The sequence below is a fragment of the Anser brachyrhynchus genome (genome assembly GCF_964034855.1).
Source record: "Anser brachyrhynchus genome assembly, chromosome: 2".
Classification (NCBI taxonomy): Eukaryota; Metazoa; Chordata; class Aves; order Anseriformes; family Anatidae; genus Anser; species Anser brachyrhynchus.
The window spans coordinates 65,401,979-65,424,143 of NC_137695.1; the positions used below are offsets into that span (position 1 = coordinate 65,401,979).

Genomic DNA, 22,165 nt, shown 5'->3' on the forward strand with positions numbered 1-22,165 from the left:
ATTTGTCTTCTGCTAGCTCCATGTCATTGCAGGACTGTGGTAACGAGTCATCTGATGTTCATTTCTTTTTCTTTCCTGAGAACCTTGGTTTTTTTTAAATTTTATTGACATTATTTCTACTTGACTGACGGGGTATGTAACTGCTTGCTGCAAACTTGTTTGTTGATATAGAACCAACTGCTAAGTTGTTTTTTTTTTTCTTTCCCCATAGACAATAGAAAGAACACTGAAGCGTTCACTTTGAGAGTGACAGCTCCCCCCTCTAGTCTACCCCTGCTAAATATCTGTGGAAATTGCAAACAAGAAAAATAAGCTTAATTTGGTCCAGTTCTCCCTTCACGCAGTATTTTCTCTCCAGAGAGGTTTAGAGGAATGCCACATATGTGCTCTTCCATGTTGCATGCACTAGTTCTTTTTCAGTTCAAGTCCAAATGTGTGATGGAAATTCCAGATAAGCCAAGTAATGGCAGATGTCAGAGGATGATGTTTGAAAAATGAGTGGTTTGAACTCTAGTGAGGGGCACGAAAACATGGAAGGAAAAGCAGGAGAGTGTGGAGAAAAATGTGACTGAGATGGCAACTGAGGGGTTGATAAAGTAGCAGTGATGCGGAACAGGTTTCTGTGGAAACAGAATTGGCCAGTGTCCTGAACAGCTGCTGCAGGGGGTGCTGTCTGCAGCCTGGCGACTGAGGTTTGTTCCCCCGCAGGGGTCCAGCATTATGGAAGAGCTCCTCACCTGGGGCTTCCGCTCCTGCACCTCACAGTCTGAGGCTGTTCAGGGTCCTTTTTCCTGGGTGCTGACTCTCACCTTCCAAATCAGGGGTCGCAGGCTGGCTTTCCTCATGGAGCAGACTGCAGTATCCCACTTACATTAAGTGCAGTAGAACCAGACTGTTTGTTTTCTTTGGCTGGATTTTCTATTGGTGTTCTGCTGGGCTAGAGTCTAGCAGCATGGAGTTTCATTTGCCTTTGTAGGATTTTCTCAGTGGGCCCAGCATGCTCCTCACTCCCCAAAAAATGTAGATGCCTAGTGGTCAGTATTTTGGACTGAAGATTAGTTCTTGTGTATGTATCTAGCTTTTAGATTATAGGTTTCATCATAGGTTTCATTAGGTTGTTAAAGGTACTTCTACCTCCTACCTCTCAGGGTTTATGTATCCATGTATGTAAAACGTAAACACTCATCAAATAGATGCTAAAATAGAGGTTATTGTATTTTATGTTCCATTAATAATGAATGTTGCAGCAGAGTGACTTCTGGCTGCACCTGGCTTTTGGCTGTTTCTGTGGGCTTAGTCACATTTCTGAAGCAGTTTGAACTAGCTGATAGAGGTAACATGAACGCTTTGCAGAGCTGGTCATTGCAGGCTGCCTGTTTAATGGATAATTTTTTTTTCCACCCCTCCTCTTCATTTCTTGCCTACAGATGGCATTAGATTGCAATTCGATTGCTAGTAATTGCATGGGCTTTACTGAAGACACACTTGTCTCCTTCCTTAGACCAGTTTTATGAAATGCTTCAGTTAAAATGTAAAATTATGGCCCTTGTGTAGGGATCTCTGTGCAAGAGATTATGTTCTCACATTCCCTGTGCAATGTAGTCCCACCAATATTTTTCTTTTTAAAGCATGGAAATTACCATATGTAACCAAAACACAATATAATTCTGCTTTGGAAACTGTAGCTAGTTGGGGGAAAGGGGATCTTTAGTCAAAAACAAGTTTTGTTTCTTTTTTTTACTTATTTATCCAAACCTCACTGGATAGCTACAGACTTGTTGGCTGCTAGAATGGAAACACAGACACACACAAACAACAGTTGGAAGGAGGTCAGTGAAAACTTACCTAAGTAGAAACAAACAAATCCAATACTAGCCTTTTGATCTTGGTATGTATCCACACCACCAATGCAAATCAGCAGAATTTGATCACTTAAAGCATACAGACCTCTCATTTTTGTGTGAGTGGAAGCCTCCATGTGCATTAGAGCAGGGAAGCTGCTCTTGCCTGACAGTGATGGTGAAGATGCTGGGCGACAACTGTTATCTCTGGGGTCAGAAATTTTGCACCATCAATTATGAAAACTAAATAGCCTAAGGATATCTGTTAGCTTCTGTACTTCATGCAGAGGGCTAGTGAAACTGTTTGAAGGTACACGCTTAGCCATGTAAAGAAAGTTTCTCTTCCCATTGTCACTGGTTGGAGGCTGTAGCTTGTCACAACCTGAAATGCTTTGCAACAACTGAAACTACTCAGGGGTTTTGGGGCTGGGGGAAGGGAGGAAAAGGACATAGAAAAGTAGCTGGATGGGCAGGTATGGCTGCTTTGCTAAACAGCAACAGTACTTGATTGTACTACTCAGAGGCATTCTCCTCTAATCACATTATGATTTTTGTGTGTGTGTCTATTTAGTGTACACTGCCGATTTTGTTCTCTGTCTTCATGAGCCTGGTGTTGGGTACAACTTTAGCAGCTGAGGTACCAGTCACTGACTACCATTTGCCTGCCTTCACTGAACCAGCTTACAGGCAGTGCCAGAGGCTCAGCCAACGCAATGTCCCACAGATGAGCTCCAGTACATCTGGCTCTTCTGCCTTGCTCCCTGCCAAGAAGCATGTATGTGTTGTGTTGCTGTAATGCTGAGCCTAGCTGGCAGCAGAAGGGCTGGTATCTTTAGCTGCAGCCATTTGCTAATGTATTGGTCACTGGGACAGAGAGTGATAAAATGCACAGACACAGGAACACTTTTTTTTTTAAATGAATTTTTTAAAGAAACTGCATACATCAGAGACAAACAATAATTTAAATACCATGCAGTTTCAGTATGTACAAAAATTAGGACATAGAGATCCAGTTTAATTTTTTTCTAGTTATTTACATTGTTTTCATACAGCCATAATCTGTTAAATTACAATACTGGAAGAGCACATGTTTGACAGCCACCACACTCACTCCTATACAAAGACAAACTATATACATACACTTGGATATCAACTGGCAAATGCAACTGGTGCAGGAGTACCTGGGACACATGGGAAAGCAGGTAATGTGCCCATCACCTCCTGTTTGTTTACAGAAGTTGTTCCAAGCTCAAGTGGACTGAACACCTGGGAAAAACTATTTGTCCCCCATTTTCTTTCCTGATTTTTATTAGCCTAGTCATCTCCCACGGCTATACAAAGTGATTTTATTTGCAGGCATTTTGGGGAGCCCCTGTTCACATGTAACCGTGGGTTACCATCTTGGCCTTTTTTGTGTGTGTCTGTGTGAGTGCAAACATTCACTAGGCAGGTTGGAAGTGCTCCCAGTCTGTAGGTTTATAGTGTTTCCACTGTACAGATGGCACTGTAGAAAGAATGGGTGGTGGGTTTGGTGTCTAGTTGCAGTGATGACAAAGTGCTCTGGTTACACACAAGCCTTAGGCTGAAATATATTTGTGTAATGGGCTTACCTAGTTTCAATTAATATAATGTAGTTAAAAATAAAGGTCTACTATATTATTTTCCCCACTTCTATCTCTTATGGTAATGTCTAGTGTGCGCTAGACACAAAAGCTGGCCTGAGTCCAGTCACAGGGAACCTGGAGCCTAAAACTGTTCTAGTTTGCAGTTACCTAAGAGTGGGGTGTAGAGCGTGGAAAGGCCACAATGCTGACCTTCCCTGTTAGTCATAAATACATCACCGTGTCCCTGTAGTCGACTCCTGGCAAGGGTGTATTCGGGAGGGCAATGCCAGTATTGCGTTAGCTCATCATAACTTTTTAAAAAACAAACAAAACTTTTATCTAGAAGTTCTTGCAGTTGCTATTCTGACTCTTTCTTTTTCTCCTCACTTTCAACACATCTTTCCATAGTCTGTAGGACAGGTGTCACATTACTTGGTTATTTTAAGGATGGATAGATAGCCTATTGGTATTCAGTAGATAAGATGTTTTTCTTCCTTAACTCTAGTATATTACATGCATTGTCAGCCCTGGAGACCAATGATTGGAATAGCAATTTTTGTTCTGCATTGACTTTTTTCATTCTCTAAATGACACTTCTTTACTACTACTGTTAATCTCTTCCTAATATGAATGAAGATGACTGGTATTATATAAGTCTTCAGCAGGAATGTTATCATTATTTCCTTCATGTAATCCAGCTCGATGGAGGATGGGGAATCATTACTTTTTTTTTTTTGTCTCCCAACAGAATTACAGCTGTTTGCTGTGTGTGGCTTTCACAGATGCGAAAACCAAGTACTCAAGAAAACAGATTTAAAAACAAACGAACAAAAAAATCTAGCTGTTCCCCAGTCTGCTCACAACTTTCTACAAATGACAGAGCTGGGTGTGCAAACTGAGGACACACTGCAATGTTCAGGCACTGAAAGGTTGTTGAAGAATGACTTGCCAAAGGGTAACTTTGCTAAATCCCCAAATCCAAAGCTAAAACCAGGTGAAGTGCCAGTTCTGTGATGCTTACTAGTGTCAAACACTTTGTATGGCTTCTTTCTCCCTCTTCTCCCTTTCCAGTAATAAGCTATACCTGCAATTTGGGAGAAATATGTCAGTTCTTCCACTGTGTCCTGGTGTCTGATCAGACAGTTAGGAGTTAACATCATAAAAAAAAAAAGCATTGCCATACATTGCTGCTATGGGGACAGCAGAAATCCTGAGGTGGCCAGAGATGGACAGCTTGCCAAGAGGTCAGCAGGGACCTGCCACCATGGACTCATCAGCTGAAGGCAAGGTGGTGGGTGGGTGGCATTTACCCAGGACTTGGCTATTATGCTCCTCAACCACTGTCCTAGGGTTTATTTAGGTACCAGACTGGCAGATGTGGGCACTTCTGGGGTTCGTGCCCTGAGGGACAGTGGCAGTACCTGTTGCCCACAGCCTACCTGCTCCCCTGTAGACTCTAGCACAGACAACAGCAGGCTGCTGCTTCTACATTTTTCCTCTTGATTTTAATCATAAAATTAAAAAAAAAAACAACTCACTTCTTCCTCCATACCACACCCTGTGATTTCTGTCTCCACTGTGCCTTAACCGGTCTTCCTTTTCACGCTGAGCCTCTAAGCTAATAATGCCAGGGCAGGTATGGGCTCTATACTGGGAACACGAGTGCTTGTTAGTCTTCAGAACAGCTGCGTTGCAGAACCCTTTATGTGATGTGTGTGACCAAAAGTCTACAGTTCTGTTTTCCCTTCTTAAAGCTTGTAATGTGGTCTTGTTATATATGCATGGAAATAAATTTAAAAATCACGAACCCCAGCTTTTCAGGAACATAACTGCAAAGCAGTATATTTCTGACTGAGTGCTCTGGCTTTGCTGCACTGAGCTGATAACAATACACAGTACAGGCTTTCACTGTAGATGAACCTAAAGCCACTGTGAGCTGGTGATAACAGGGATCACTGTGTCTATTTTGGAATCATTGCATGGTCTGGGAAGAGTATCACATCAGAGGCAGATGCCTCAAAAATGAGGCACCAGAAACCAACTTTCTTTTTCTTTTTCTTTTTTTTTTTTTAAAAAAAACTTCCACTTGTCTCCAATGGAGCACAAATCTGTGCGGTAATCCTGTGAGTACCACTGCAAAGCGTAAATGGAGTCTGTTAGCCTCCTGCCAGTGTTGTTTGGGCAGGCTGGATGCTAGAGTGACTCCATGGGCTACATGCAGCTTCTTTTGCTTTACTCCTGCGACCAGAGGAATGAGACTGAGGCCTGAGATGAGGCAGAAGTCATTGGCGTTATGCAGCATTGGCCAGAAAATGCTGATGGGTGAGATGTCTCTCAGCCCGCAATTAATAAACGGCAATGTTAGCATGACAGCAGGGGAGGCAGAAAGGGAATGCAGAAGAGTTGATAGATACATGGAAGACAGTTAGAAATAAAAAATAATAAAGTAACAGAAATAGTAATGCTGCAGTTTAAAACAAAACGAACACTTTGGCTTCTCTGTTCAAACTTTCAAAGCATAATAGCTGGTTCAGAAGCAAAAAGGTGTCATGAAGTAATAATCTGGAACTTCTTACAGTAATGTTGCTACAATCCTTTGGATTACTGATTCAAAACATGGCATGATAGTGTCTTTTAAGATCTTGAAAGGAATCCTCGACAGTGTTTACCCAAGCTTGCTGTCATTATTACTAGTTAAGGACTTGAATGTGGAAGGTGCTGGCCTAGGTTAAGAAAAGCACTTAAATGTGTCTTCAATCAACCCTCTGAGATCTATTCTTAAATTCAGTGAGACTGTTTGCATGCTTGCTTAGTGCTAAGCACATGCTGAAGTTGGTAGGTAAACCAGACCCAGAGTGTCCAGCTCTCTGAGCCCTGCTTGGTCAGTTTGTGTGTTAAACCACTATAATAAAAATAAATTAAAACCAAAACAGAACACCCCTGGATTTCTGTCCTTACGCCTCATCTGTAGATGCCAGTGACAACTCCATAGCAATGCAACAGACTCCTTTTGTTAGGCCAGGCACCACACTGTCATGCTTTTCTCAGTACATGTTTAGGACCAATTATTTGAACACCTGGTGCAGGGAAGCTTGCTATCAAAGCCCTGGGTCTTCCTGTTGTGTGTCCCCTCTGCAGAGCAGGTGGGTGTCCCAGTCTTTCTCACTGATGGAGGTGTATTGGCTCTTAAACAGTCATGAGGCTTGAGTGTTAAAAACAAACTACAAGCTGAGCAAATGCCATGCAAGTGACTATGAAGAGATGGGTTTTGCTTGTTTGTCCTCAGTGTTCTTGTAGTTTACTGCTGCTGGGTTCATACCTGGGTTTAGAAATGTATTCTTGAAAGAGATGAAAAATAAGCAGTTGCTAGAACCAGCCTTCAGCAGGGAGTCCTGTTCTTCACAGATGATGCCTTTTTCTTCTTGGGAGCCAACCACTGCCATAACTTCTCCAGGGAAAGCAAATGCCTTTGTAGTCAGATGGCATTTGCAGATGGGGTGGCCTGTAGAGTAGTTCTGCTCCTTCACTGTTCTCGTAAGGTGCTTGCAGACTAAAAGGAGTGTTTGGTATCAGAAGTACTTTAGTGCCATAGGTGCAGGTCTGCTGGAGACTTCACCCAGGCCAGTGATTCCCTGAACACTATCTCAGGACTCTTGAGTTGACAGAAGCTTGTCAGGATGAGGGGGTGTCTGAAGATGAAATAGTGGATGCCCCACCAGCTGGGCTTGAACATGTATGGCAAATCCACATGCCAGGAAAGTCATACATAGATGCCAAGTCTTGTCATGATTCCCACCAGGGGTATTTCCTGTTATCGAAGCTTGAACCAGCAGGTCTGATGATGCTGCAGTACCCATCACATGTATATACAATTTTTTTTTTTAATATTTATTTTCTACTCTTTTCTTTTTTTCTTTAAAAAAAAAGGCAGTTCAGAAGATTTACATTGTACGTAACAGGGAAGTGAATAATACCAGCACTTATGGTTCCTTTTAGTTATATTTTGAAGATGGCATAGTAGTCAGGTAGAATTGAACTGCTACGGTCTGTGAAACCTAGAATGCAAGGGGAAAAAAGAAGAGAATTAGTAAGATAATATCCTCACACACAGGTTGTACATAAAAAACAAAACCAGAAACAAAGCAAAACAAAACACTAATTTCTACAAGTTAGTGATAAACATAGGCAGATGGATTCCTGCAATACTGACATCAGCTATGCCAGCACTGTGGACCCAGAACACGCACTGAAATTTCCTTGGTCCTCACCAGACTCAGAGTTCACAGGCATTAGCAGTTTGCATCAAAATCGACTGAAAACTGAAAAGTTTTAGATACATCTGGTCCTAGTGTGAGTCATTTCAGATGAGCTAGTCCTCCTTCAAACCACACCATGCCTGATTCTAAAACAATTGCTTGATTTAGCCAGACTTTAAGCTCTTCAGCCAGGAAGATGAGTTATATACCGGTCAAGAATTTTTCCTTAATGTCTGCGGATAAAGAGACAAGCTGGGCTCAAATGGCCACCCTTTCTGCAAGTGCATAGTGAGGAGGCTCGTGTTTGTCACCTGTGCAAATGTGTTGTTAAGGTTTGATTTTTCAATTTTTTGAAAAAGTTTTTCTAAATAATCACTCCCAATAGAAAAGCAAAACTTACGTTCTTTACCCACCTCGTGCTATTGCTTAATGATATGAACAGCTCATTGCCTTGCTAATGAATTTATAACGGTGATACATCTAGGTTTGTTTAAGGGAATTACTCTCTTTTCTTTAAATGTGCTTCCTTCAAGTGCATATTCCCTGAGGCCACTTCTCTAACCAGTAAATGCTGTTGAACTTCAGACAAACCCTTAGTTCAATTTCTATTGTATTAGCTGTAGCTCTGAGTATTCCTGACCCAGATTTGAATGGGGTCAAAGCTCCTTGGTAGATTTCACACACAAACTGAGTGTACTTCAAAGGGTGACTGCTCACCCCAGCAGTGGAAGAGAAGCCAAATACTGCCCAGAAACCTGCAAAAGCCAAGCAGGTAGAGCAATCTCCTGGAAAACTAAACCAGTCTCTAATTTTGTGGGATGCTAAAATGCCTCATGTAAGTCATTGGAGCTCAACTCCTTGAAGCAACAACCTCCTATTAAACATCCTCATCCTTTGTAAGTTAGTCACTGATACTTTTCTCATGGAGGATTGAGAGAGTATGCCAAATGTCCCTCAACACCTCAGTCACTGGGTTCAACAGCTCCAGGCCTACTGCACACCACAAAGCGTCTTCCAGACCTCATGGCTCTCAAAGTCAGCTTGCTTGTCTTTAGCAGTCCTTCATTATTACACATCCCAATGCAGTCATACTCACCCATGATAGGAAGTTGAAGGTATATCGTTTCCACAAGGGGATATGCATAATAGATGTGGTGAATTTTAATATAATTAATAATTTATATACAGAAAAATCCCCTAATACAAAATGAATTTTGCCTTAAGCTTTTCTGTATTTTTCTTAAAAGTTTTAACTGCTTTTTTTTTTTTTTAATGAGCACCTATCTGATGATATCTGATGAACGTATTAATACAAGGGCAGCTCCAGTTTTGCACGCAATTTCACTCTCACTTGTCCTGAATATCTCACTAGGTCTTGAAACTTACCACTTGTCTTTAATGTATAGCTGTGAGTTAATGTTGATCTGCAAAGGACTGACTTCAGATGAACTTCCAGGAGTTCAGCTCATCCTGGCCTCAAGGCCAGAGTTACTCAGACTGTTAGGTGAAGTGTCCTGACCTGCCAGTGTGGTTTGGCCCTAGCTTGTTGGAGAGGACTGTTGTTAGTTTGGGGTCATGGATAATTCATTCACTCTGTACTGTTCCAACCCAAAATGTCTAAAAGTGTTTAAAAAAAAAAAAAAGTGCCTTTCTTACAATGCAAATCTCATTGTTTTCCCACTATGTTGCCTATGGTGAGATGTGGAGGACAGGACTAAAAGATCTGTGCATGGAAGTAAGTAGCATGTAACAACTGTACACTCAACAGCATTTGATTTGCAGTCACTCATTCATCCATTTCTGTGTGCTTGCTCCACAAGAGTTCCCTGTCCTTCTGCTCTTCACACATCAACACTATTTACTCTTGGTATCAGAAGAACTGACAGGCACTAGAGCATGATGATTTAAAATAAAAGGAAGTTACACTTTATTACACAGATGCACATGCCTGTATACAGCCCTGTAAATACAGGGAGTAAATACTGAGTAAATACGTGAGTTCATCTGTGCGAGTTTCTTTGACAGCCTGTAATTCTAAATGGTGTCTAGCACTCAGAGGGTACTTAAGAAATAGCTACTGATTTTTTTTAATTTTTTTTGGAAAATGACAGTATTCATTGCTAGTCTTAAAAAAAATCTCAGCTTACCTTGTTAGATGCCTACTTAATTCATGAACTTCCATTTCAGTGCTTTTAAATTCATTAAGCTCTTTTCGAATGGCTGCCTGTAACAGACAAATAAGCTCATAAATATATAAATGAGAGAGATCAAAATGGATTCGCTTTGTTCTCAAAGCATTATATTTTTAATATAGTGAAGCAGATAACATTATCAGAGAGAAGACAACATAAAAAAACTTTAAAATGTGAAAAAGAAAGATAAATGTTCTAAATTGCATTAAGGGAAGAGATAAATGCTTGAGTGGGATGGATCAATTTGGAAATGTATTGTAGACAATGCAGATTGTCCCAGTATTGTAGACAATGCATAAGTCGCAATTTGGACTTATTATGTAAACACTTTCAAGTACAAAATCCAAATTAGCATAAGCATGAGGAAAAAAAAATGTGCACCAGAGTTTCTCAGACACTGTGTTCTGTTTCAGAGTTGGACTGTGAGTAAACTTGGTGTTGCTGGGTCTCACCAGACTCATATTTGAGATGTCTTCCCCCGTTTATGTGGTCCTGAATTTCCTCTGGTGAAGCCACCTAAAGGGGCTGAGCTTACTTGAGAAGGAAGGGGATTGGCACTGCTTTCCTGGTCCCCTTTCTTTGCCTTGGATGTGCCCCTCTGCCCTCCTCTGTTCTGCCCCAGCTCTGCCATATGCTGAACCGATCCGATGCTCTAATCCAGCAGAAATTGTATTCAGCATCAGCAGGAGAACTGCTTACCTATAGCCTATGTGGTTTGTCCACTGGGGAAAAGAAAACTAGGGATGAGTGACAGGAGGGGAAATATTGAAGAACAAGGGGTGACTTGGAGGGATTCAGCTTCTTGGTGGAGAGGGAATTCAGCAGAACTGGCTCAGGTCCCAAGTCCCAAATTACAGGCTTCTCACAGCCCTGTGATATCTGTAGCTCATAAGTGAGCCTTGCTGTGAGTGTATAGAGAGGACGTGCAAGGTGCTGCTGTGGCTGAATGCTCCCATGACTTCAAGGCGTGCACCACTGCTGAGAACAGTGGAATCAGCGGTTGAAAGCAGTATTTGTGTCTGCCAGGAATTTTTCTTGATTAAGGAAATCTAAACCGGTATAAAGAGCATGAGCCCAGAACAGGGCTTCTGCAGCAACCACTGATCCATTCACCAACTACCTTTGCTTGGACAAGCCCTAAGTGAGAGATCCTGTGCATGTGATCTACAGAAAAGGTCCCTTGTGCTCTTTCTACAGAGTTTTTTTTTTTTTTTTTTTTTTTTTTTTCCATCTGTCAGGCTCTGCCTCCATCTATCAGGGCAAAGAGATGGTTATGCAGCAGCTTCAGGGCTTGCCTTCAGCAGACCAATTTGCTGCTTAAGCAACTGTGAAGGAGGTCATACAGGCTGCTGACTCCCACAAGGTCTGAAATCTATTACCCCCTGCATCTCTCAACTGCTGGTAAGATTTAGAAGTGCCCTTTTCATTCCTCCAGCAGTCAGACTTGGTAAAGATGAAGCCAGACTGAACACAGTTCCCCACATCCAGCACACAGAGAAAGATTTACTGAGAAACAGAAAGTCCCATTACTAAAATCTATTTTTGCAATAAATCTAGCTTGTGCTGATCAATGAAGGTAGTCACTGAACCAAAGTTTTGGAAGAAAATAATCTTTTATAGGATGTTGCAGCTTTGTCAGGTATTTTAGAGTTGGTTGCAATTTGGCTATTTTTTTGCAACAGAGGACACGGTGGGGAAAGCAGGTGCTCTGAATGGCATAAATCAGAATACCCTATCAGATGACCAAAATGTGAAAAAAGAATATGTATCTGCTTCTTTATGCTAGAGGGGACTTTTATATGACAAACATATATTCTTCTTCTGCTTTGCTGAGAAAAGGTTGATTTGGAGAACTTGAGCCCTTTGATGTGTGTATTGACCTTGCACATGTATTATAAAAAAGTGACTTCAAAATACTTTTCCTTCATACTGAATTCTTTACAAGGCTACATTTAATAGTGATACTCAATACTTGTTCTTTTCACAGATGCAGGATGAGAAAAGACCTCGCAGGGCACCACATCTTCTGCCTTCCCTGGTGAAGTTTCTCCATGCTTTTCATCCCAGACAGAGATCTCTCAAAGATGGCAGAACTGGTTGGAGATTTTTTCCCTGCCTCATCTACCAAATGGGAGAAAATAACTGATAGGTTGGCTAAGTCAGTTGACTGAAATCTTGTCCAGTGTGGTGTGGTGAATTGGGAATAGCTAATTTAACCCACTATGTCACAGGCTGTGGACAGTCCAGAGGAAGTATTTTTTTTTCCAGATTAGTTTATGCTACATTAACTTACCTGAAAACTAAACTGAAAAGGGCCTCTATCAAGGAGAAAAACAGTGGTTACAATGGTCAATTGGTTAAATTAAACAAATAAAACTGGCTGTCCTTTCCTCTGAACAAAACCAAGGACACAACAGATGAGTGGCATTGCCAGGATTCCTGCTCCTTTCTCTAAACACTGGACATCATCATCTTCCATCACTGCACAAGTCCCACAGCAAAGACATACACAGGGCTTAAATTCAGGTACCAGCATGTCTTTAAAATTACATGGGCATCATACCATGCCTGTAAAGCACATCAGTCACCAACCACGCTCATAGTCCTCTTTTCTTACAGCTGTCATAAAGCATTTAAATCTTCTTCCTGAGGCACCATTAAAATCCTCAGGGTGCTAGCATTTTCCAGCAATTTAACTCCTCTCCACCTGTGCCAACACTAGAGGCACCACTTTGTGAAGGTGCCACCGATGCTCAGAGGACAGTGCACTCAGTACCATGAATACCTTCTTCATCTGCAGGGCTCATGAGATTTCTATTTAGTGGTTAAAATAATCTGTGGGACAGGGCAGGTATCCTGAGCAAACACCTCTGTCTTAACCCACTAGGGAGAAGTTACCTGGCTTCAGTGGGGTGGAAGTGCTTTTGCCAGTTTGACCTGCTGGCACTTTTGCACCTAGGCCTGCTCAGTTCTGTCAAGGGCTGTTGTCACACTGCACTCTTAGGCCTGTCATGTGGAAAACACTTGCAGGTGCTCTCAGCTGGCAGGATTATGTGGCAAGACACATAAATACCACAGGGCTGCCATCAACACTTTTCCTCAAAGGCTCTGATATTCTCTCCTCTCTTCAGTTGGTGTAACACTGCTAGGTTTCCACACATATAGGAGCCATCTTGCCACAGATTTATAACTCAAACAACAAACCTTGTGAATTGAGAAGAAACCACTAGTGTGGTGGGAAGGGAGCTCACATGGAAGTCTCTCCCTTGATGGCTGTGGGACCCGAGGGGTGCTGTTTGCCACAACATGCTCTAGCTATTCATGACATGGCTTTCCCCAAGTTGCTTCACTTACTTTGTCAGCGGCTGTGAGTCGTGTCCAGGGTTTGTCTGCCCTCCTATCGTAGTCCTGTGCGTCTGCCACTTCCACATAGTCGCTGAAGCGGATGAGGATCTTCCTCTCACGTAGCTCTTCTACCGTAGGCCTTTGACTCAGCTGCAGGTTTGAGGAAGGAGTGCAAAAAGACATCAGGACTTCCCTTCTTCCCTGCAAAGTACTATTTGGTGATCTGTTTTACTACAACCATCGTTGTCATACCAAGAGGGTTCAGACATTCCTGGTACTGTTGTTTTTATATAACCTTTCACAGACTTGCTACCTGGGAGGTAGATAATCTGTTGCTTCCTACAGCACTTTGTTTTCCATCCCACCTTGCTTCTGGAGCAGCACACTGTTGTTTGGGTAGCAGCTGTGGCTGGAGACCCTGATCCCTGGTTGAGGTTGATCACCCCTGGCAGAAATTAGATATAATGTAAGAAACATAGTGCACGGATGTCTCAGAAAGAGATGAAGACCACAAAACTTCAGACAACCTGTACGCTCCCCTGCCTTGAGCTGCTGTGTGTGCTTTAGTGCTGCCTGAGAAGAGTTAGCCACAGGAACAGAGCATTTCCTGCCCTGAATTATATGCAAAAAGTGACAACTTTCCTTACCATTCTGATACTCCACAGACTTGTCCTTACGTCCTGAAAAGGTGGGCAGGATGATGACTATTGCTCGCTGAACTTTTCACTTTGTGCTGCAGCTCGATTTTATGTCACAGCATATTTGACTTTAACAGTTTATATTGCATACTACAAGCCAAAGAAAAAGTTACAAGGGTGCATTGTATCATGTCAGGAAAGCCTCTTCACTGTTCCAAAGCCAGTTCTTTCAAATTCCACAGCAGAATGGGCAGCCACAGTCAAAAATATTTTCTCAAATTAGAAACAGTAGTGTGATGGTAGTCCACATAGTGTCCAGCCAGTTACATGGCCAAGGACAGATACTGTTTTTTGGGGATCAATTCTCCTTGGATGCACAGCTTGCTGGTTAGTGTCAAGTGGAATTACACAACTGTTTCTGAAGAAAGGTACTACAGATGTGTGCACATGGATGTACATAAGCTGCTAATCCTCCATTAGTGAAACATCTGTAATCGTATTACCAGGAAAAACAATCACATCCTGCTAACAATTAGCTAGACCGTATATCATGCTATTACTACCATTAGAAAAAGTTTACTTTGCAATACTTCACTCTTGTGACTAGTGAAAAGTTAAGAAGTAAATAAAACACTTGAGACTCTTTTCTGCAAAGGTAATTAGGCTCCTGAATGCAATTCCACCTACATCCCAAATTAAGTATCTCAGGTCCTTGCATTTCATCTCTCAGATGAATATTCTGAATTAAGACTCAAACCAGACAGGATGCTAAGTAGAGGATGAAAAAATTGTGAGATCACAAGAAAGAAGACTACTTCCCTCCATCATCCAGGTGCTGATGCAAGTTTGTTCCATCACCCCAACCTGCCTCTGCATTTAAGTTCCTGTGTGATTGGCCTTGCAATGGATGGTTGCCTCTCTCTTCTCTTTTTTAAGAAAGGGTTTTTCCTGGAGGTGACAGTGGGGCTGCTTTCCTTACACAGATAGTTCTGAGCTCTCACTCACAAAGTGGGTTCAAACGTACATAGAGAGTCTGCAAAGCTGCGCTAATGCCCCATCTATGAGCTGCTCAGGAGAACACGAGCCATGCTCTACCCCTCCTGGCTACAGCTGAACTATTTTGCACACACAGAATAGAGAGAAATCATGGGAAAAAAAGTGTATCCAGGAGCGCTACTCTACACTCTGCCACGTAAATGCCCTTGCCTAGGACAACAGGCATCGATCAAGTTGCAGCTTGGTGATTCATGTATTGTCTCCAAAGTCATTTTAAGGTAAATTACAACATTTAATAAGGGAAAAAAAAAAAACCTCCTTGCTGTTTTGAAAAAGAACAAATTAGAAACTTCTGAATATTGCAAAGATCTTAAAAGTAGACAGTTTTCTCATACACACCATCTTCTGTGGGAGGCATGAAGACTCATGGGAGGAGCTGCTCTGCATGTGTTTGTCACCCAGGATTTACAAACTTCCTCTTATTTCCTCCAAAAGCATCCCAAGAAAAGCCCCATTTTATATACCTGTGTTCAGGCCAGCCATACTCTAGTCAGTCAAATAGCACATTTATGCTGAGGTCAGTAAGAAGCATGCCTTTCTGAACTTAGACTCCATGTTCTGGTCACCTTTGTTTTACAAGCAAAATGCATATACAGCAGGTATAATTTAAATAAATAAATAAATAAATAAGTCAGAAAAACCAGTGGGTGCAATAAAATAGATTGAAACATGTATAGATTTAAAAATGTAATTTTTCACTCTTCATAGAAAGCAGAATTGCTTCTTCATCCTGCAACCCTGATACCTAAACCTAAGTTACCTGCAAGCCAAATACACAGTACAATTAACAGATGGGCTTTTAACAAAAGCAAGAAATACAAACTTGTACCAAGCCTGGTGTATAACCACAATTATGCTGTGAGTGAGGCTTCTCTCTGTCCTACAACTCCTATCAAATGTGATTTCAAATTGCTAGGTTTTTCTATCAGCCCTAGTACTAGGAGCTGGCAAATTTGTTGGCACTGATGCATTATTATTCAGATAGCACAGCAGAATTTTTCTTCCAATTTTTCTTTTAAATCTATGCTCAGGCTACGCGAATAGAGAAAATCTTTATACTAAAATAAAATTACGATTACAGCCAAAAATTTCTAAGGGTGAGACTCCATCTTTACTTCCATCATCTGCTTCTTTTTTTTTTTTTCCTCACAACAGCTTGAATTAAGGATGAATCACCAATATTATCTGTACACTTTTCAGCTTTTATCATTCCAGGACAAAGCCTAGGCTCTATTTGAAATCAGAATGGGATTTTTAATAAAATGTCTTATTACATGGGGTATGATGACATCAAGAAAATATGAAATCCTGTCAATTTAACGGTGTTTCTAAATGTCTACAAGGGAAACAAGAACTCCTATAAGCTTTTCAATCTGGAAGAGGCCTTTCAAAAAATGACTGGCTCTATTTCACAGCTTCTGTCAACTCTTGACACTAGCTGACTCTTGTGTTTGTGCTCATCTTAATGATGAGCAAGTTTTTCCACAGGTGAAGCCAGATGACTGCTGATACACTACAACATGCCATGCCAAGCCAATGTCTAGGTGGCATCAAGCATGCAAGAGCACCAAGGGCCACTGAGGCAGTGGTACTTTTGCTGCCAATGTAAATTTACTACTGGTATTTACTTAAATGCAGCACCAGGGTCTTTAACAGCTGATACGGCTTCTGTGGTGCTCTGGGTCTGGGTTAAAATCACAGAAATAATGGTAAATGTCGAGCACCATATGATAAAATGAGACGAACCGGAGGTAAGTTCTTGTGTTCACAAATGCACAAAACCAAGTTAGGTACATCACCCACACGTTTCACAGCACTGAAGTTCACTGTATCCCTTCACTGGGTGTGAAGAATGGTGCACATAATTAGTTATACATGAAAAAATGTCAAGTGCATACGCACACTATGAAATTTCAGTGTTATTGTGCATTTTCCAGTCTTAGGTGATACCTGAATGCAATGCAGACTAAAAGCTGATTATTCTCTTCCTCTGAAGTCATATGACTACTAGATATTATTTTTAGCTGCCCCAACTTTGCTTCAGAAACATGCAACCAGTGTAATTTCAAGTACTTGTACACCCTATTACAGTGGCGGTTTCCATCTCTGTTTCCACTGAGCTACTGGGGCAAGTGAAGCTCAGAGATGTGGGAGTATTGCCGGGGTGTCGACAAGCCCCGTGGTTGGTGATAACATCGGACTCCTGACGATGAAGCCATGAGTACTGTAAACAAGTTAGAAGGAACAAAGAAGGGTGATTCAGGAGAGGCCTTGGTGTCTCAAACTGCTTGTTCTCCAACCCTTAAGACATGGAAGTGGCTAAATGTTTGCTGTTGCAGGGCAAAGTTGTTAACCAATGAATAGCTAGTTGGAAAGTACCGCTTGTAGAGCTAATGGTATAAGAAGGGAGCCTGTCCTCAAAAAAGTTGTTGAAGTTATTGATCCCTAAAGATACCCTGATGTTTGTGTGGTCATTATGCCACAAATGGCGCCCGAACAGGGACATGAAGAACAGGAACCTGAAGAACAGGAACAGGGACAAGCTAACAAAACAGGGACAAAAACAAAAAATGAATGAATAGGGACAGGCTAACCGAACAGGGACCAGGACAGGAACAGGGACACTGATCGCCTCATGAAGATAGGTTTGGCCAAACTCAGCAAGCTGAAAGAAGCAGATCCCATGCTGAAAGGAAGCTGAAGCTGAGAGAAGCGGACCTGCACACACAACTGCCTCTCACTGGCTGAAGGTAAGCAGCTGCACGTCATGGGGAGTCATATGTTCTTAGAAACAAAGAATGTCCTGGGAACCTTCCTGCTTATTCCCTCTATTACGAATCAGACAGTTTACGATCCTGAAACATGGGACCAAACTGGGGTCAAGCTTTCGGACTCTGCTACTAAAAACGACAAGGTTGTGGCGGGATTGCTCGGCACCTGGTAAGCAATCTCTGAGGCTTTAACAAGTCATGTGGGACCACAATCAGAAACATGTGGTTTGCCAGATAGTGAGGGTGCTGCGGGCTCGTCCGCCGATCCGCCTGCTATGCCATTGGCATACCTGCTCCTACTGCCAACGCAGGCCTTTGCTGTTACGCTGCCTGGTTACCTGGACGTTCCTTTTGATCCAGGCCCTATAGGCCCTGAAAAGGAGCTGGATCTGTTTTCCTTTGATCCGGGAGGAATAGGATACATAGAGCCTGAAAGCCGAGTTGCTTAACAACTTAAAGCGAGACATGTCCCCATGACTAGCCCCTGGAACTCGCTGTTGTTTGTAATCAAGAAAAGGAATGGAAAGTGGAGACTGATATATGATCTGAGAAAAAGTAATGAAGTCATGGGAGATATGGGAGCACTTCAACCAGGATTGCCATCTCCAATTATGCTCCCCCAGTCATGAACATTAATAGTAATAGATTTAAAGGACTGTTACACGTTTGCCAGAATTCAGAAAACTTCGCTATGTTTATGTTTCAATTGATACCTTTTCTGCCTGTATTTTTGCATCTGTCCATGCAGGAGAAAAGGCAAAGGATGTGTGTAAACATCTTCTGTCAGCTTTTGTGACATTAGGAATCCCAAAAACGATTAAAACAGATAATGGGCCAGGATATGTGGCCCACGCAACCCACTTTTTTTCAACAGTGGGGCATTCAACACCTGATGGGTATACCCCACTCTCCCACAGGTCATGCAATTATTGAACGGGCCCATGGTACCGTAAAAGCTATGCTTCAAAAACAAAAAAGGGGGAGTATGGGTATGACCACCCAGGAAAGGATAGCTAAAGCATGCTATGTTCTTAATTTTTTAAATCGATGGACAGAGGAAGGTCCTCCAATTCACAAACATTTTAATCATAATACCTTAAACTCAGTTAAAGAAAGGGCACAAGTCATGGTAAAAAATTAAAGCACCAATCAATGGGAAGGGCCCTACTCTCTACTAACTTGGGGCTGAGGGTATGCTTGTGTTTCAGCAGGAGCCGGTCCTAGATGGGTGTCAGCAGGTTTGGGTCCGTCTGGCCATCTCATCATCTGCCTTAACATGATCACAGCACTCTCCTCCATGGTTTGGATTCCAGCTCAAACAAAAAAACAACATATGGGGAGGTCCCACTGGCACATGCAGGACCCACAAACAGGATCTCCAGGAGCTGGAGGGGCTGCCAGAGTCCCTCGGCTGGGCAGCACTCAGTGCCTGCCTCTCCCAGGGATGTGGTTACAAAGTTTGTTAAAGATAGTTTTTCTCTGTGTCTTAATTTGTGTTAATCATGCTTTCTTTGTTAATAAAGAAGGAGGAGATGTGGGAGTATTGCCATGGGGTTCGACAAGCCCCGTGGTTGGTGGTTGGTGATAACATCGGACTCCTGACGATGAAACCATGAGTACTGTAAACAAGTTAGAAGGAACAAAGAAGGGTGATTCAGGAGAGGCCTTGGTGTCTCAAACTGCTTGTTCTCCAACCCTTAAGACATGGAAGTTGCTAAATGTTTGCTGTTGCAGGGCAAAGTTGTTAACCAGTGAATAGTGGGAAAGTACCGCTTGTAGAGCTAATGGTATAAGAAGGGAGCCTGTCCTCAAAAAAGTTGTTGAAGTTATTGATCCCTAAACTTACCCTGGTGTTTGTGTGGTCTATACGTCACAGAGACAGAGCAACCAGCTCAAGATGACCTGGGAGGCCCATGGCACAGCTACGAGCAGAAATATGATGCACTGACTCCTATGCCAGTGCTCTTGCTGTAAAAAAAATAGTCCTTAAATCCACAGCTTACACCACATAGCTAATATATAGCCATAAATCTACATATATTTACATACATAAACACACACAAACACAATACTCAATACTATATGCCAAAGTGCAGATATGAGCATAATAAATGGAAAGAAAAGGACAGACACTGAGTTTTTTTTTTTTTAAGCTAATAATAAAAGCTACATTATTTGTACTTCTAGAAACTGCCCTGCCTCCTTTTCATGCCATTGCACCGACTTCTCCTGAGCTGCTAAGCACTGTGGTCTGTCAGTATGTCTGGACTACATGGAACACCCTTAAATCTTAACAGCAGTAATAGCTGAGCAGACAGCTTTGCAGAACAGACCCTCTTAAGTGCAAGCATCCATTCAATGTCAGTTCATAATAAGGGTACAGCTCACCTGAGATCTCACCTTGAAGCTTATTTTTATGACCCGTGAGTTATGGTCTCTTGGGTCAAAATTACTTAATGCCGCACAATCCTTCATGGACTACACCTGAAAATGAGCTCTTCTGACAGAGAGAATAAGGTAAGTTACAGGAAAAGGACATACCCAAGGACATGATGCAACTGCCTACACAAGGAGGTGGTGCTCCAAGCAGGCAGAAAGGGATTTTCTCACTGAGTTGACCCCTTGGCTCCCTATAAATTCTCCCAGGTGTTAGAGACACTGTGGAATTTGGAAAATTTTCAAGGGTAACTTGGGAGGTATTTTAAGGCAGAAGTTTTCTTAAAGCACTGGTAGCCATGATAAGGGTTTCACTATAAAAATATGGCAGAAGGACTGGTAAGTTTTTTTAAGTATGACAAAGAGTTTTTTCCCACTTCTGTTAATGCTGGAGGGGTGATTCGCTTTTTCTGGGTGTGCCACCTGCGCATATACATTTCTGTTTATCTATTTGTGAAGATTTGTTAGTCGAAGGAGATTTCTGTTTATCTATTTGTGAAGATTTGTGAGTCGAAGGAGAAAGACAATGCTATTGTGAGTCAGTGCATTATTTTAGTGTGAATTGATGTAAATTGCTTTCATGGGAGGTGAAGCTTTCCTCTATATTTTGGATCACTGGAGATAAAAATGGGCACATTACAGTCTTTGATAGTAAGCTAATTTGCAAGGGAAATTTTAACACAAAACCCTTTGTTCTCAGCATGGGAAACAAAGCAAACTAAAGCACTGTCACCAGGTAAAGTGGAGGGAGATGTTTTGCCATTCTGGTCTTGAGATGTACTTGAATGTGAAACGGTAAGTTTGCTCTACTTCAGCCACAATAAAGCTTGTTGCCTTATCACTTCATTGTTGCCTGCTTTGTTACCTCACTGAAATATTATGGTTATTCTTTATGGAAGAAATCAAAGTGAAAAATTACAGAACCTAACTATCAGTGCACACAACCCTCTCTCCACTTTGCTCCCCACCTTTTGTGATGAGACATAAGAGCAGGATATATGAAAATGCCCTGAAGCTCTTTTCCCTCTTTGACTAAATGTTGTTTATCCAAATTAACAGCTAACCTTTACTGTTTTCTGGCCCCTTTCTCTCACCTCCCTCTGACTAGTCACAAATCTCTCAAGAGTTCATTAATTCAAACACTCTGTGCTGATGCAAGCTAGTGGAGGTCAATTAAAGAAAAGACTGAACAGCAAGACATTTCCCAGGGAGGCTCCAGCTTGCTCTCCAGTGAATAGAGAGAGTTTAAGTTGTACTGGCACAGGAATTTAACGGGAGCAAAGATTTTGGGCTATTTCATGGGTTTTAAGAAACAGCCACACCTCATCACTTTCCTTGTTACTACTGCTATGAGATTTTTAGTTTTGGAGCTAGACCTCAGTGAAAGCTCAGCTATTGACAGTGGGTAATAGGAAGCAGTAAACAGCTCTGGGGAACAGGGAACATGATACTGTTTGAGAGAAGAGAAAGTAGAATGAGTTTTACTCCTGTTTGCATGTGGTTTGTAACATGTTCTCTTAACCCAGGTGACTACTCTGTGTATGTAATGGAAGTCCTCAGGGGGAGTTGAAGCTCATGCTTGATCATGCCATGGTGCTGGGCCAAAATCACCGTACTTAAGAGAGGATAAATTCTTAGTTGTATTTTCTGGGGACCCAGCTATCCTTTTGAAAGGGAATTGGATACAACACTGCTCCCAGAGGACCTCTGAACATTCACGCTTCTGTAATGGGCTTGTGGGGTGGCCGAGACCAGTGCTTAGAGAAATCTCCTATTCTCATACGTCCCTTCAAATGATACAAGACCATGTGCCCAAAGCTGCCAGTGGGGCTCCAAGGGAGGGAGCACGGGGTGCGAGGATGTGCAGAAACCATCCATAGGCACTCAGATGGCAGGCATATTCGTTTCATCTCTCCCTCCTCTGGTAGGAGGGCAACAAGTTACTGAGAAACTGTACCAAGAAACATTTGCCTCGTTTTTGCTGTTTGAATGGCAGCTATTCTCTTTCCCCAGTATATTCAGAGTA

General features: G+C 42.1%; 1 protein-coding gene across 16 annotated transcripts in view; it reads right to left on the reverse strand.

The window, feature by feature from the left end:
- Positions 1–5,487: 5,487 nt before the first annotated feature.
- The window catches only part of PHACTR1 (phosphatase and actin regulator 1), a 350,894-nt gene continuing 334,216 nt past the window's right edge, over positions 5,488–22,165 (reverse strand). For 14 of the 16 annotated variants that reach the window (XM_080577960.1, XM_080577949.1, XM_080577959.1 and 11 more), the window contains 3 exons: positions 13,248–13,388; positions 9,849–9,925; positions 5,488–7,500 (listed from right to left, as the gene is read on the reverse strand). In XM_080577960.1, coding sequence (XP_080434086.1) covers positions 7,485–7,500; positions 9,849–9,925; positions 13,248–13,388 — 234 coding nt within the window. In that variant the 3' untranslated portion in view covers positions 5,488–7,484. Of the gene's footprint in view, positions 7,501–9,848; positions 9,926–13,247; positions 13,389–13,603; positions 13,684–19,549; positions 19,672–22,165 lie in introns of those variants that run through there. The other 2 variants (XR_013945667.1, XM_080577961.1) reach the window with 2 other exon arrangements.